The following is a 17,001-nucleotide window of genomic DNA, read 5'->3' on the forward strand; positions in this document are numbered from 1 at the left end:
AGCTCGTAATTGTGTTTCAGAAATTAGCTCCTTTGTACGCATGCTGAAAAAGCTTCACTGGGTTATTCACGCGAGCTGTTTTTATACATTTGAGTTTTTTTATTTAATGCATGCAGTTCTGTACACAAGTTAATTGAAAGTAATTGGGTTTTGAATAGTTTTGGGGGGTATTTTACTCAAATACGCTGCTCATCTGTAGCTCTGTAACTTCTAAATAATATAAATAATATAATATAGATAAATCATAATTCCTAGATTATAGAAATAATAAAAACAAGCTGTCCCTATAAAAGACTGGTGTCCTTACCTATTATAAGGATATAATGGCTATACATCCATGAACTTATCATTCAGTACAGACTTGGAGCAAGGCTAGTGGCCCCAGTGCCACAACTTAAAGTGGCTGAGTGTAGGAGTATGTGGAGAGGAATAACAAGCCCAAATATTTACATGCATGGGTTTCATTCACACTACATATTCTGGGAACTGGTTAAGCACACATATTTTTTCAATAAATGTCTTGGTAAGGCTTAGTCATTTAAATACAGCCTATTCAAACTCATTCATGCAATCAATACTGTAGGCCATTGAGAAAACAGTTTGGATGTAGGGTCGTGAGAATTTTTTGCCATTTTGCACATGGAGTACTATCAAATACTTGACAGGATCTTCTTGTATAGCAATTAATTTATAACAACTGTGTGCAACTTTTGCTCGGGAAATGTAAGGCCTTTAATTGTTTATTAGTTGGCTTACAAATTGTTTGACCTAAATTTCAATGTAGGTGATCAAATCATTATTTAAAAAAAATTCTTCTTCGAGGTTAGTCCTGCTACAAATGAATGACTCATCTTGTCAATCATAGTATTGTCTGGTCCAAACTCGATTATTTACAGACAGCCTTCATATAGCTGGAATATTGCTAAGTGCACCGTTAAACAACAAACAAACTAATTGAAAAAAACAACTTATAGGTTACACTATCATGGACGTATGACTGCAAAAGGATACTGAATGTAATTGATCGTGTGTTTTTATGTGGGAGTAAAGACTTTTATGAATATTATTCACCAATCATGAAAAACAATGGTAATAAAATCTTTTTCACCTAATCATGCTAATGGCCAACCAATTTTTTTTCATTAAAAGTCCTTTTATGTATTTTTGCTAATTTCAGTTTTTTTGTTTGTTGGTCTTGTGACATGTGTGAACCACCTAAAAAATATAAGGCCTAACCATGTTTGTAGACGTTTGTTACTATGGCTACTGGACAATTCCTCTCTATGAATGGGTGTTCGCTTGTCGCTGGTCTCTAGTGCAACCAGCTGTGGAGAGTTTCATCGCCAGTTGTCACCAGCATCTGCTGGTCACTGGTCTCTAGTGCAACCAGCTGTGGAGAGTTGCATCGCCAGTTGTCACCAGGAGCTGGTCGCTGGTCTTTGTAGTGCAACCAGCTGTGGAGAGTTTCATCGCCAGTTGTCACCAGGATCTGCTGGTCACTGGTCTCTAGTGCAACCAGCTGTGGAGAGTTGCATCGCCAGTTGTCACCAGGAGCTGGTCGCTGGTCTTTGTAGTGCAACCAGCTGTAGAGAGTTGCATCGTCAGTTGTCACCAGGATCTGCTGGTCACTGGTCTTTGTAGTGCAACCAGCTGTGGAGAGTTTCATCGCCAGTTGTCACCAGGATCTGCTGGTCACTGGTCTCTAGTGCAACCAGCTGTGGAGAGTTGCATCGCCAGTTGTCACCAGGAGCTGGTCGCTGGTCTTTGTAGTGCAACCAGCTGTAGAGAGTTGCATCGTCAGTTGTCACCAGGATCTGCTGGTCACTGGTCTTTGTAGTGCAACCAGCTGTGGAGAGTTTCATCGCCAGTTGTCACCAGGATCTGCTGGTCACTGGTCTCTAGTGCAACCAGCTGTGGAGAGTTGCATCGCCAGTTGTCACCAGGAGCTGGTCGCTGGTCTTTGTAGTGCAACCAGCTGTAGAGAGTTGCATTGCCAGTTGTCACCAGGATCTGCTGGTCACTGGTCTTTGTAGTTCAACCAGCTGTAGAGAGTTGCATTGCCAGTTGTCACCAGGATCTGCTGGTCACTGGTCTCTAGTGCAACCAACTGTGGACAGTTGAATCACTAGTCACAAGCATCTGCTGGTCATTGGTCCCTAGTGCAACCAACTGTAGAGAGTTGCATCGCCAGTGGTCACCAGGATCTGCTGGTCACTGGTCTTTGTAGTGCAACCAGCTGTAGAGAGTTGCATCGCCAGTTGTCACCAGGATCTGCTGGTCACTGGTCTCTAGTGCAACCAACTGTGGACAGTTGAATCACTAGTCACAAGCATCTGCTGGTCATTGGTCCCTAGTGCAGCCAACTGTAGAGAGTTGCATCGCCAGTTGTCACCAGGAGCTGGTCACTGGTCTTTGTAGTGCAACCAGCTGTGGAGAGTTGCATGGCCAGTTGTCACCAGGATCTGCTGGTCACTGGTCTTTGTAGTGCAACCAGCTGTGGAGAGTTGCATCGCCAGTTGTCACCCGGATCTGCTGGTCACTGGTCTTTGTAGTTCAACCAGCTGTAGAGAGTTGCATTGCCAGTTGTCACCAGGATCTGCTGGTCACTGGTCTCTAGTGCAACCAACTGTGGACAGTTGAATCACTAGTCACAAGCATCTGCTGGTCATTGGTCCCTAGTGCAACCAACTGTAGAGAGTTGCATCGCCAGTTGTCACCAGGAGCTGGTCGCTGGTCTTTGTAGTGCAACCAGCTGTGGCGAGTTGCATCGTCAGTTGTCACCAGGATCTGCTGGTCACTGGTCTCTAGTGCAACCAGCTGTGGAGAGTTGCATCGCCAGTTGTCACCAGGATCTGCTGGTCACTGGTCTTTGTAGTGCAACCAGCTGTGGAGAGTTGCATCGCCAGTTGTCACCAGGAGCTGGTCACTGGTCTTTGTAGTGCAACCAGCTGTAGAGAGTTGCATCGCCAGTTGTCACCAGGATCTGCTGGTCACTGGTCTTTGTAGTGCAACCAGCTGTAGAGAGTTGCATCGTCAGTTGTCACCAGGGTCTGCTGGTCACTGGTCTCTAGTGCAACCAACTGTGGACAGTTGAATCACTAGTCACAAGCATCTGCTGGTCATTGGTCCCTAGTGCAACCAACTGTTGAGAGTTGCATTGCCAGTTGTCACCAGGATCTGCTGGTCACTGGTCTTTGTAGTGCAACCAGCTGTAGAGAGTTGCATCGCTTGTTTTCACCAGGATCTGATACTTGTGAGTTTGAGCCTGTGGTACCTCAGATTCTTGGCCTGTCAGTGTCAGTCTGCATTACATTCAACTTTCCTGTCTTGTTGCAAAATAAATTGTATCTGGCCGTGTCTGAATGTCTGTTGCACTGTGTCCATTACTACAGGCTTGAGCTTATGGGAAGCTAAGTTTAGCAATAGTCTCTCATACAGCCGCTGAAAAAAGAATCCGTAAAACCTACCAAGCAAGTCGTCAGTTCTTTGGCAAGACTATAAGAGGAAGAGAATCTTGGGTCTCCTTTCTGTAATATATTAAAGACAATTAAACAAAAAGAAAAACTCATAATATTTTTAATTCAGAGCCAATCCTACCTATGGAAAGTATTCAATACTCATGTCCTGACTCACCACCCTGGCTGTGAGGTTCAAGGTCATGCAGACAGTGAGGCCTGTCCCACACAATACGCATCCCCTGCTGACATGGTGACAATAGAGATGGAGATTCCGAGGATGTTTCCACACCATCTATCACCTATCAGCTGACACTGCCCAGACACCTACTTATCTGGGGACAATAACATGACAGAAGGTCAAATTTATGGGATTTTGTAACATATACATGTACATTCCTTGTGGGGACTTGAAAAGTTTTGAATCTTTAGATGGGATTGTTTCTACTGCCTGCAGTCTTATACAGATGGCAAATGGATACAGAGGCAGGTTAACCTCTTGATGCACCGTGTAGTCATGTTTAGTGTTTAAAGTGGAATTGTTTGGTTATTCAAATCTTCACTGTTTCCTACATAGGTATTTTTAGGGCATAAATTCCCCAGAATAGGTCCTGAGAACCTTAAATTGGTGTCTCTTTTTAACTGTCGTACTGTCATGATTTTTATGCAGATATTCCCCACAATAGGCCCTGAGTCCGTACTTGTCTCCCTGTGGGTATTCTAGGGTAGAATAGGTCACCATGTCTTGGATTGGTTGGTTACAATGTGTAACCTGGAGAATTGGTTGGTTACAATGTGCATGACGTAGAGGATTGGTTGGTTACAATGTGCTTGACGTAGAGGATTGGTTGATTACAGTGTGTGACCTGGAGGATTGGTTGGTTTCAATGTGTGTGACCTAGAGGATTGGTTGGTTACAATGTGTGACCTGGAGGATTGGTTTGTTCCAGTGTGTGACCTGGAGGATTGGTTGGTGACAGTGTGTGACCTGGAGGATTGGTTGGTTTCAATGTGTGTGACCTAGAGGGTTGGTTGCTTACAATGTGTGACCTGGAGGATTGGTTGATTACACTGTGTGATGTGGAGAATTGGTTGATTACAGTGTGTGACCTAGATGATTGGTTGGTTACAATGTGTGACCTAGAGGATTGGTTGGTTACAATGTGTGACCTGGATAATTGGTTGGTTACAGTGTGTTACCTGGAGGATTGGTTGGTTATAGTGTGTGACCTAGAGGATTGGTTGGTTACAGTGTGTGACCTGGTTCATGTCAATCCCTGCTGTGTTATCAACCACTGGTCTGCCTGCTGTATCTGAGATGATTTGACTGTGGCTTAAAACACTACTCACTCATAAAATCAAGTGTACATGAGAGCAGGCCTAAGGCACAGCAACATATGCACAGTCTCTTTATCAGCCAATTTTAGTTACAGTTGGTCTCAGTCAACAGCAAACTGAATAAAAATAGATCTCAATATCTGCCAAAATATCATGGTAACATGGTAGCTGACACCACAAAACTGAGGTATTCAGTGGCTACAGTGTACTTGTCACAGCAAGCAGCTTGCACTGATCTGGTGGTCTGGTTTGGGTGTGAGGAGGGGAGGGGAGGTCAGCTGACAAACAGCAGTGCTACCGCCCCCTCCTTCCCAGCCTCCTGTGACTGTATAGGCAGCTGCTCCTCTTCAGTGTTCTTGGGTGTGTCCTTTGTGATTTTGAATTCAAATGTAACATGACTCACAGATTGTGATATTGTATAGATTTCAAAAGAATCAAAATGGCGCCACTGTTGCAGACTTGATTATTATTAATAGTGCATTTTATATGTGAAGCCTGCATACCTTTTCAAAATATGGAATATGCCTTTGTGCAGATTGCTGACACAACAAAAAGTGATATGCTTTGACAGTCTATATAGTATGCAAAAAAAAAAAAAGCTTTTCAAAATTCTTTCACAATTGCATTCTTAGTTGTAGAAGGAATTGATTAATAGCTCTAAAACATATTTAAATACAAGTGTGTGTGAGAAGAGCCAAGCTTGCATGAGGAAGCAGTGAGGATATTTTGTGAGTGTAGTTTCTGAGAGTCCTGTAGTTTTCCAGCAGGTAGTCTGACAGGTGTGCTGTTGTAGAAACAATGCAGGTTACTGATCACACTGCTGGGCCTCCACAAACTGCAACATTGAACTCTGTATGTTTCAGTGTACACTAGCTTATACCTGCTAGTCATATACCAGCAGTTAGTGGGCAGTGTGGGCTGGGGTTGGGGTAGCCTAGTGGTTCAAACATTTGCTCATCACCCCAAGGGGGCATGGGTGGCCCAGTCATCTAAGGCCCTGCGATTTGCTAAGTAGAGTTGCGTCCCTTGGGCACGCCAGAAACCTATGATTGTGGATTTCACCGAAGTGGTAAACGTCTGAGACCTGCATCACTTTGGGCTTTCCTCCCACATTAAGCTGACACACCGTGATATAACTGGAATACTGTTAACCCTCTTGGTGCCACGGGACCATATATGGTCCCTCACTTTTCACACCCGCATAGTGCCAGGGGACCATATATGGTCCCGAGAAAATGCCCTTTTTAAACTGTGAATTTTGATATCAAACACTGAGTGCGCAAAGTCAAAACTATAACCATCATCACCCCAATCATCTTAGCTTTAACATCGTGTAACTCATACTTTATACAATGCTACGGATTGCGTAATATGGCGAGATTTTTAAAAATGGCTACTGCTCTTCTTCGCCTTTTTCTGCCATGTTTGAACACCAAGCGAATGACGGCGAATTTTGATTATGCACCCATGTCACATACACGTAAATATATTTAGACAAAATCCTTGTTCATAAGAAAAAATATGACCTGAGTGGTCAGAAAGACATATTTTTCCCAACTGTATACTTATTCACGTAAATACAACTCTGTTCACTCCTTTATGAACAAGTTTATTACACGTTTTGTATATTTTTATCGACTCTCGGTAATGGCGGAATGGTCGGTACACATGAGAAAACGACAGTGTATATTTCCATTACATTTATGACGTTCATTGAATGAATTTATAACCATCATCACCCTAATCATCTCAACGTTAATATCATGTAACTCATATTTTATGCAGTGCTACGGATTGCGAAATATGGCGAGATTAGTAATGTGGTTACCGCGCTTCTCGATCTTTTTCTGCCATTGCGAATGAAGGCATTTTTTTTATCATACACCTATGTCACATACACGTAACTATTATTATATCAGACAGCCAATTTGAAAAAAAAATAATCTGATCGGACTGGTCAGAAAGGTTTACTAGTCGCTTCTGTACAGTTATTGACGTAAGAGTACAAACGTTTAGTCGGCCACGGAAGTTTTTTGTTCAAGTATTGCATATGTTTATCGACTGTGTGTCATGGCGATTTAGCACGGCGCTACATACCAACCGACAGTGCAGATTGTCTTTTTGTTTATGATGCTGATTTACAGAAAATATACAAATCAAAGATATGGAAAGATAGCTATAATCGTTAATATTAAGTTGGGATAGTGTATATTTATGGGCAGGAGGTGCATGATCAAAACCAAAACATTGAATGGCCAAGTCCGAAGTGATCGACAGGGCACGTTCGCATCATATCTGTGCCGCGATTTCTTGTTTACCGGTTGTCCTACATACTCGCCCGTTCAGACAAGTAACTGCTACTTTTTTAATATGAAATGACTAAGAGTCATGTGTGATTGCTCAAACTACCTGACCGTGTGAGTGACTTGCCCTAATTGTTTCACATTTTGTCGCAAGTGGAGATTTCAAAAGTGTGGCCATAGCGACATCTAACGTGAGTCGACGCCATATTGTAAACAAATTGGGTCAAGGTCGGTTCAACATGTGGTAGCTCGGCCCCCGTTTCTGTCGATGGTACACGCGATACAAACATAATGCAACTACTGAAAACATCAACATAACTTCTACAATGATGACATCAATACCTTTTTGTATTTGGATTAACCGCTTATGGATACGGTGTGCTGTTAAGTTCGATTTCGATTTGTTTTTCCTTTCATTGAAACTGTGATAGTGGCGCTGTGATTGGTTTGCTGAAATAGTATTTTCCATGAGTCTAATGTACATGGTACATGCTGTGATTGTAGAAGATAATTGATAACCAATTGTGTATGCATTTATATCATCAAATACACATTACTAGTCTCTTCAGAAAATGGAATATATCATAGCTCGTTTTCAAACATTCTGCCATGGATATTAGATCAAAAATTAATATTAGATTTACAAATTATTTATGTACACTGTACTCTCGATTAACTTATGATAATCTATTGCAAGTCTTGAACTCTTATTTGATATGTCATCTGAAATGTCAGCAATGAGTACAATTAATTTTATTTCGTTACAATCTGCAATTTTATTCAAATAGGCTAATAGACGGTCGGTGATTTCCCGCCGCTGTGAATTTGTCGTCTGGACAGGTGCGCGTGATTTGACCTCGCGTGTTGTCACGTGGATGATCTAATGTTGTGGTAGTATAATGGATACACGTGGTTTCATTTTCCAAATAACAATATTCTCTTTGACTGAACTAGAAAGCATGTCTCGTACATCACGATTGGAAAATGTCTACGGCGACCAACGAGTGAATGAGACCACTTATCATTTGACTAACAGTGTTAGAATATTTGGCGCAGTTTTCTAATTTTGGTATGTTGATGTGCTTTTCATATCTGTTTGAAGGCTTGATATTCCCAAAAAGTAATATGCATTTAGTTGAGTACAGTGAGAAAGCTGTCAAAATGGATCCAATATTAAACCACCTAGATTTTTAATATTTTAGCTTCATCTATTGGAATCTTGAATGGTTCAATTTATAACATAAACAGTAAAAGTAATTAGAATTTCTCACAATATATAGATAATCAATTTCTGAAAGACAAAAAGTTTTTAGTGTAAATGTGACTTCGTTTTGATGTTTTATATAGTTATATTTATGTCTTTTTTCACTCTGCATTATCTAAATTACCAAATACTTCGACCAGTGACATAGTAGTTATTAGATTCTACCTGGGACTTTGTTTTGTATCCTAGGTATGAAATAGATTTTCTTTTTAAATAAATATTTGTCTAAGAGCAAAATCAATCCATTAATCTTGTGGGTTTTTTTCAACATTTTAATTTGTATATCTTCCCTCCAAGCTGTTGTTTAGCTAGGCCAAAATTAAGAAAAAAAGGAAAGACATAATAAACCATTTTTATTAACATGATTAAAGATTTTGCTGGTTAAATTTTCGAAGTTCAATACCAAGAATATATTTTTCCTTTTATGACAAATAATTCCATTACTTTCATTGGCCTACGATCATTATCTATTTCAAACTTTTCCTTTAGTAGAATGGGATGGAATGGGAAACTAGTGGAAATAAACTATCACGTATGTCCTTAAATGTACATGTATATACCTAGCTAGGTGTAAATACACTTCTAAAGTCGTATTTATAAATCAAATGAATAAATGAAAGAAAAAGTGGTATTTCATGGAATGGCAATACAAGTATATTTTGAGCAAAGGTCAAAGTTAGGCAGCCAAGTGCGAAATACGACCTGATACGAAGATGTATGTTTTCTGGTGGTCATAGTGAAACAATGACATAACGCGCCCGAGTTGCGAGTGATCGAAAATAGGTTTGTTGAATAGATTTGCTGCCCATGAAAACGTTTCAACAATTTTGATTGAATCTACATGTATACTTACTTTTGGGTGGTATTACGTTAGTATAATCTTGTTAATTATTAAGAAATAATAATGATGCCCGATATTGAGCGATATCAATTTGAGTATTGTTAGGGCTGTTTAGCGATCTTTCACATTTTGTCCTTTGAAAATGTACGATGTCAATTAACCCGAAGTTGTTTTTATCACTAATAAAAGAGCACGGTCATTGAAACATACATGGACGAAACCGGGATTTCTTCAAGATATACATTCCAAACTGTCATTCGTTTTGTGACATAATCGTTGAAACAGTCTGCGTATGAATTAATCACGACCACTTCCGTCAATTTTGTTTTGACGTCAAAAACACGCACAATTTCATCGGGATTTTTTATTGGTAAATATAACTCACGGAAAATTTTCAGTGAATGTGTACTTCAACATAAATATCATATGTCTATCACTGTTAGGACATGTACTTGCCAATGATATGAATTATTGGTCATTTAGATTTCAAACAAGGGCGCTTACTTGACCTTGCTTGCTGTATTCGGGTGCGTCCATATTACGATTAATGTGGAAACGTAGGAAACTTATAATACCAGCACTTTTATCGATGGATGGGCAGTGCATAGATCTTTTGGATTTGGTGACTTTAGATACTGTTGGAAAGACAATCAACTCGAGTTGCATGTTATACAATTTGGTTACATTGTGTGAAGAAATAAAGACGTTGCAACACTTTTGATACAATGTATACGTTTTTGTAACCGCGACGTCAGCACAGTGCGGCACTGAGGGGTTTGCAGGCTGACTGACGTCCAGGCACCATGAGGGTTAAAAACGGCGTTAAACCCAACTCACTCACTCACTCATCACCCCAAAGAGTCGACCACCACGATTATTATTGTCTGTTTTTGTTTAACGCCGCACTCAACAATATTCCAGCTGTATGACGGCGGTCTAAAAATAATCGAGTCTGGACCAAACAATCCAGTGATTGACACCATGAGCATCGATCCACACAATTGGAATACAATGACATGCATCAACCAAGTCAGCGAGCCTGACCACCCCTTTAGTAGCCTCTTACAACAAGCATACTCACCTCTTACACGAAGCATAGGTTGCTGAAAACCTATTCTAACACGGATCTTCAAGGGTCTCCATGATTATTAAACATTGTTCTCTAAAAAGCATGCTTGGAATTTACAGGCAGGATATCCAGATGTGTACTATAATGTCACAGACAGTGTTGGAGTGAGTGGTTTTGGAGTGAGTGAGTGTTGGAGTGAGTGAGTGTTGGAGTGAGTGAGTGTTGTAGTGAGTGTTGGAGTGAGTAAGTGTTGGAGTGAGTATTGAGGTGAGTGTTGGAGTGAGTGTTGGAGTGAGTGAGTGTTGGAGTGAGTGAGTGTTGGAGTGAGTGAGTGGTATTGGAGTGAGTGTGTGTTGGAATGAGTGAGAGTGTTGGAGTGAGTGAGCGTTGGAGTGAGTAAATGTTGGAGTGAGTATTGAGGTGGGTGTTGGATAGAGTGAGTGTTGGAGTGAGTGAGCATTGGAGTGAGTGAGCGTTGGAGTGAGTGATTGAGTGTTGGCCTGAGTGAGTGTTGGACTGAGTGAGCGTTGGAGTGAGTGATTGAGTGTTGGCCTGAGTGAGTGAGTGTTGGACTGAGTGAGTGAGTGTTGGAGTGAGTGTTGGAGTGAGTGAGCGTTGGAGTGAGTGAGTGAGTGTTGGACTGAGTGAGTAAGTGTTGGAGTGAGTGTTGGAGTGAGTGATTGAGTGTTGGAGTGAGTGTTGGAGTGAGTGAGTGAGTGTTGGATTGAGTGTTGGACTGAGTGAGTGAGTGTTGGAGTGAGTGAGTGTTGGACTGAGTGAGTGAGTGTTGGAGTGAGAGTGAGTGAGTGAGTGTTGGAGTGAGTGAGTGAGTGTTGGAGTGAGTGAGTGAGACACCAGAAGTAGGCTTCACACATTGTGTCCATGTTGGGAATAGAACTGGTGCCTTGAGCGTGATGAGCAAACACTTTAGCCGCTGGGTAACCTCACTGCCCACTTGTATGCGGAAACCGTTCCTGTCGACAGAATGTTAATTATGAGTAAGGAAATGGGTCTAATTAGTTAAGACGAAGCTTTAGCAATAGGTACAGACGTTGTTATTGCCCCTGTGATGAGCTGAGTGATGTGAAGTGACCTCCTCTGACCCTGACTGACGTGTGGGCAGATCAAAGAGAACAGCGCAACAAGACATCGTTGTTAAGATTCTATTTCAATAACTGCTACGCCTACAATTTTTAAAGTGTTCTCTCATAATCTCTGAGCAAGTATTTCCTTCAGCATGTTCAGGGAAGCTATTTCCAGAACAGTGGAGTCTCTTTGTTATTGACTTGTAAAGACATGTAACAATATTGTACCTAAAACTCTACAATGCTGCGGAACTATGGTACCCAATTGATCAAGCAAGTTATGGCAAGATTCCTGGCTGCCAGTGTTCAGCAGTGACTGCAGACTGCAATGATAGAGTTGTAAGATTGCTGATTGCACTGTAAAACAGGTCTTTCCCTTGTCCTGTGTGAGTGTCATGTATGAGGCCCAAGAGGCGTGTTTCACAAGCAGCTCTCACACTGACTGTTAAATGCCGCAACATTCAACAAAGTGCCAGACATTTTGTTCACCCTCTGCCAAACCCATGTTTACAATAGGCTTTGTCCAATCCTAGCGGTGTGACGGTGGGTCAGTCGCTGTGATGCTTGTAATACTAACACACTCTGTTAGCAATGACTGTAGCACTAGGATAACTTTGAAGAACAAGCACCTGCTACATGCCTGAAGAAATTCATTTATTTACAAAATACCTGTATACAGGTAATACCATGCAGACCTTGCTGACAAGAATGAATGTCAAGGGCTCCATGACATATCCTAAGGTTGAGACTAACAGTCTAAACACAGTCACTAGTCCTTGCGAATGTTTGACTTTGTTTCAGGACTTGTTCATGTTATCAGATCAACACCTTCTTTCGAACACAAAGCCTTCACACTTGGGTCTCAGTGTTCTGCCTGTGAACCTTGCAGGATACAATTACCTCATTGACATACAATCTATACAGCCATACTTGGTTTGCTCTGTGTAGAACATTGCAGGGGGATTAAGTGCAGTGTTTCCGCTATAGCCTAATGAAGGAACTTATTTAGGAGGGAAGTTGAACTGTTTACAGAAATAATAAAATGGGTCACATGACCTCTTAGCATGTTTCCCACGGTATGTATTATCAAGTCTTTGAATGGCATTTAGAAGTGATACACATGAGAGACAGAGTGTATGGATGTCAACTTCTTTATTATGAGGAACACAACGTTTAGGAGTATTGAGGCTTACACCATCGTTCACCTGATGAAGGAGTAAGCAATTTGAAACGTTGTGTTCCTCATAATTAAGAAGTTGACATCCATAAATTCTTTCCTGTATTGTACCAGTTGGTGTCAGAAGTAGAGGACATTTCATCTGTCACAGCAATGCACATAATTGTCGGGTGTTCTTGCAGTATGGTGTAGGCACATTGTAAGTCAGGGAAGTCCTTCCAGGATGTGTTCTTACTGTTGACATCCACTTGGGAATTGGTTCCAACACCCCATGCGTGTGTCCTCCTGGGGCTGCAGAAAGGGTCCCAACTGCTCTGTGCTTGTGTCCCACTGGGGATTCCGAACAGCTGAAGGCAGAGTAGGTCCCCAGTACCCAATGAATTTCTCCCTGTGGGGATTCTAGGGCAGAAGAGGTCCCCAGTACCCAATGATTGTCTCCCTGTGGGGATTCCAGGGCAGAAGAGGTCCCCAGTACCAAATGCTTGTCTCCCTGTGGGGATTCTAGGGCAGAAGAGGTCCCCAGTACCCAATGCTTGTCTCCCTGTGGGGATTCTAGGGCAGAAGAGGTTCCCAGGTTCCAGCCCAGTATGCCTCGAAACCACTTTCTCACACACCCATGATCAGATGGTCTTGTTTGATGATGGGTCATCATCATGGTGGTATAGGATATTGATTATAACGTCAATGACTGGCTTGTCCAGGGGTAGAAACTATCATATTTTGTCCACTAGTCCTTATAATGGCAAATTTCTAATAGTCCTTATGATACCTTAACTATTGGGCAGTTTGGCAGGGACTACAGGACTAGTGCCAATTTCTAACGCTGTTGTCTGGTGCAAACATGATTAAACACTAAACATAATAATGTGATCCAATTCATGTATGGCTAACTGTGGAGATTCCCTGTGGACCATACACGTGATGCAGCTGTGGTCATGTGTTGTGTCAGTCATATCATGAGCCGCAGATAAATAGTCTTCAGGGAGGTAGCTTTGTCAAGGCCATCTTCCACACAGTGTTAATACTAAGACCTTATCAATGTTTATGGATTTACACAAAGCTGTTTGTGGGGGTAAGATGAGCTCTTCATCATAATTGATTTACTTGCTCAACTGAACAGCCATTATGGTGTTCTAGCAGTTTAGATATATGTCATCGATGATTCACAGACAGATTGCAGTGGTAGACAGATACACGTCATATCAGCATGATCAACTAAGTGGTGATCTGTAGGGCTCTGATATAGGTATGTTAGCAACAATGTAAAGTGTTTAACAGTGATTGACACTGATTTTTCAAACTAAGGTGAATATTACTCAGCATGGTCAGTTGTTGCCATTTTGCCAATCAATATCGAAGGGGAACATTATTTGTGAATGAATTTCTGTGTAGATTGTAAGGTTAAACGATACAAATGATAACCAAACGTATTATATATTTTTTACCCAATGTAACATGATATAACAGAACATGCCAAAGAAAGTATTGAAATACATATCGTTTGAAAAGCATATAACAGTTGACGGGTATACTGGTAATTTCATCCAGTCCCTGTCATGTGGCTTGTTGAGGGGGCACTTTTTGGAGAATAGAGGGGGACCAGGGTTGGGCGATTACGCTTTGAAACATATTTTGACAAATTCTCAATTACAAATTTAGAAACCTGAAAAGAAAAACCATTCTCGAATGGCTAATAAATGGTCAAGATTGTAAGGATTCAGTCTTTAAACCCGTAACTATCGTTCTGAATACCCCATGTTAATTTTTTTACGAGATTGCATGATTAGAAATCACATTCCGACTGTCATTTTCATAATCTGGTAAGCGACGCACTGATTGGTCGGATGAAAGGTCGTTCTGACGTGACCCGTAATGGGATGTCTTCAGATCTTTGTTGAGCGGTAGCGAGAACTAAGGTCTGATTTTTATTAGATTGGTTGAGTGCACAATTTCAAATTTTAAAATTTTTCAAATGCATATTTGTAAACTTCCCCTCCTACTCAAATTGCCTGACTGAGGGAGCTGAACATAATGTTTTGTTTATTATATCAATAGTCACTAACATGATTAAATAGTACTGTTAGTTTTTTCCCCTCACTGCTTATGCTGTATGCCGAAAATATTTGAATATCAGTGGGTGTTTTACATAACATAAATTCATTCAGTAGTGTTGTGTTTGTTTTCTTTCATTAATGTAATTGAGTGAGAAAGAAATTCAGTTTGAAGTAAACATGGTAAAAATATTGATCTTATTTTGGAAATAGATAAAGTTAAGTTTTATCTCGGCAGTTTGTTATCATTCATTCGCAAAAAAATTCTGTGGGCAATGAGAATATTGACAGTACAAAGTGAAGATAGGGTGTAAGCATGTTAAGACACGATGGGTTTCCCATAGGGGACATTGATTTGTGTCGTCGGTCAACAAAACAATGAACGCTCATCACGTACCTGCATTGATCGAGAATCAGTAGATAGAGCACAGGCAAATCGAACCAACATGTCATAAGAACTTTCAGCCGTTTCCTCCCCTTGTGAGATTGATATGGGAGGCAGGTGGCCAGGCTTTGTCCAACTAAGCCGTCTTAGCGTTATGATTGTCAGAAGTCTGTTTTTCAAAATGATAGTGACACATGTCTTAGTGCTAAGATCGCTTTGTGAAATGGGTCTGGTTTATGTTGTGATTGCATGAAGCAAAAGATGCAGGATTGACGTTTTCTATGGAATGTATGTACATAGCCAAAATTCAAAATCATGAATATTTTGATAAATATTTTTTTGTAGTGAAGACTGAGCACACAATTTTCGTAAAAATATCCCCCCAAATATTCATGATCCCCAACTGTTTTGGTTCATTATGTCAGTCTCTCTAAACATCAACCCATTGCCCCTATTTTGACAAATCATTGAAGAAAAAAAGCATATATTTTTTAATTAAACGTTTACAAAGGTTTGTACATTGTGTGTGAGCGAGTTTATACATGCGTCTGCACCAACGTGTTCTGGGTAGGGCTGGCCTAAAATGATCGATAATCGGAGTTATCATAGAAGGGAAGAAATATTAACGATTATCGGTATGAAAATTGGTTCATAATATCCTACTGATTTACCGAAACAAACTTGTTTTTGACCATTGCCGAAGATGGCAAGCAACTGATTTTGTTATATCTTAATTGTCCACAATGTGTCACCACTCAACAGTGACTTGAAATATGATGTTTTGTCTCTGAGCTTTTCGCATATTTGCTCAAAGTTACTTCTCCGATATTTATCGATAATTGATAATTATTCAGCTAATGATTATCGATCTCTAAGATTTATGTCGATAGCCAGCCCTAGTTTTGGGTGTTGCATTATAGGCGTGGTTGTATTACAGATGACAATATATTGTGAAGAGCATTACAGTCTATGAATATTGTATGTTTTACTTAGAATTGTGTTGTAGCAAGAATGCTCCCTTTCATTGTTTACACGCATTGATAGCATACGACTAACCCAATCCTTTCATATTGCTATAGTTGATCTGTCATGGTGTTCCTAAACATGTTTTAGTGGTATATATTCATTCCAGCATGCAAATTATTAATGATTTTGTTAAATAATCAAGACATGGACATTTTGTCTTTTTATACTTTTAACTCCTACACAGCAAACTGAAGGCCTAGTGTTGAGGTGAGGTGAAATGGGGTTTAACGTCGCGTCCAAGATTATTGCACTTATATAGCGACGTGCATGCGCGTGTATGTGTGTGTGTGTGGCTGCTTGTACTAGTCCGGACTGATGCCGATTTAAAGTGCTAGCACACTGAGATACCATGCCGCAGTTTAACATGAATACCCCACTCAGACACAGTATACTGACTCCGAGCCGACCAGTCCTTGTTTTAGCCCCTTAATGCCTAGCCCCAGACAGGGTAACAACAAGTACCATCGAACCCCGGAACTTCCGCTCTCTGGGCGGATGCTCTACCATTAGACCACAGAGGCGGTCTCCTAGTGTTGAGAGTTTGATAGCCCCTATGTATCTGATTATCAACTTGACAATGATGTTGTCTTTGTTTCCAGGAGGTCCGAGGCGGCAGATCCCATCAGAAGCTGGGCTTCGTGGATCTGAATCTAGCTGAGTTTGCGGGGTCTGGGCAGCAAACCCGACGCTTTCTGTTGGAAGGCTACGATGACAAGCACAGGGTAGACAACTCTACGCTGACTGTCTCCATCGAGATGCTGCTTATATCCGGCGATCCTGTCTTTAAAGTGTAAGGAATATTTACCTATGTACATGTTACAATATTCAGCATGCTATCGATTTATTGAAATATATCCATTTAGAATTTTTGTGGATCCATAAATCTATTTCAGAATCTAAGTTATATTCAAAATTCTTAAACATTAACTCCATACAATCATGATATGTTTTTATAAAAGTACTGAAAAGTAAGATTTTAACTTTCTTTCTTATATTTTGCTGTAATC

The 17,001-nt window shown here is 40.8% G+C and overlaps 1 protein-coding gene across 8 annotated transcripts in view; it reads left to right on the forward strand.

The window, feature by feature from the left end:
• Nucleotides 1–17,001, forward strand: part of LOC124144829 (protein FAM102A-like) — a 70,420-nt gene that overhangs the window by 32,375 nt on the left and 21,044 nt on the right. For all 8 annotated transcript variants that reach the window (XM_046514417.2, XM_046514418.2, XM_046514419.2 and 5 more), the window contains exon 3: nt 16,594–16,784. In XM_046514417.2, the coding sequence (XP_046370373.1) occupies nt 16,594–16,784 (191 nt within the window). The remainder of the gene's footprint in view (nt 1–16,593; nt 16,785–17,001) is intronic.

This window comes from Haliotis rufescens, unplaced genomic scaffold (assembly GCF_023055435.1).
Source record: "Haliotis rufescens isolate VD_foot unplaced genomic scaffold, xgHalRufe1.0.p SCAF_8, whole genome shotgun sequence".
Classification (NCBI taxonomy): domain Eukaryota; kingdom Metazoa; phylum Mollusca; class Gastropoda; order Lepetellida; family Haliotidae; genus Haliotis; species Haliotis rufescens.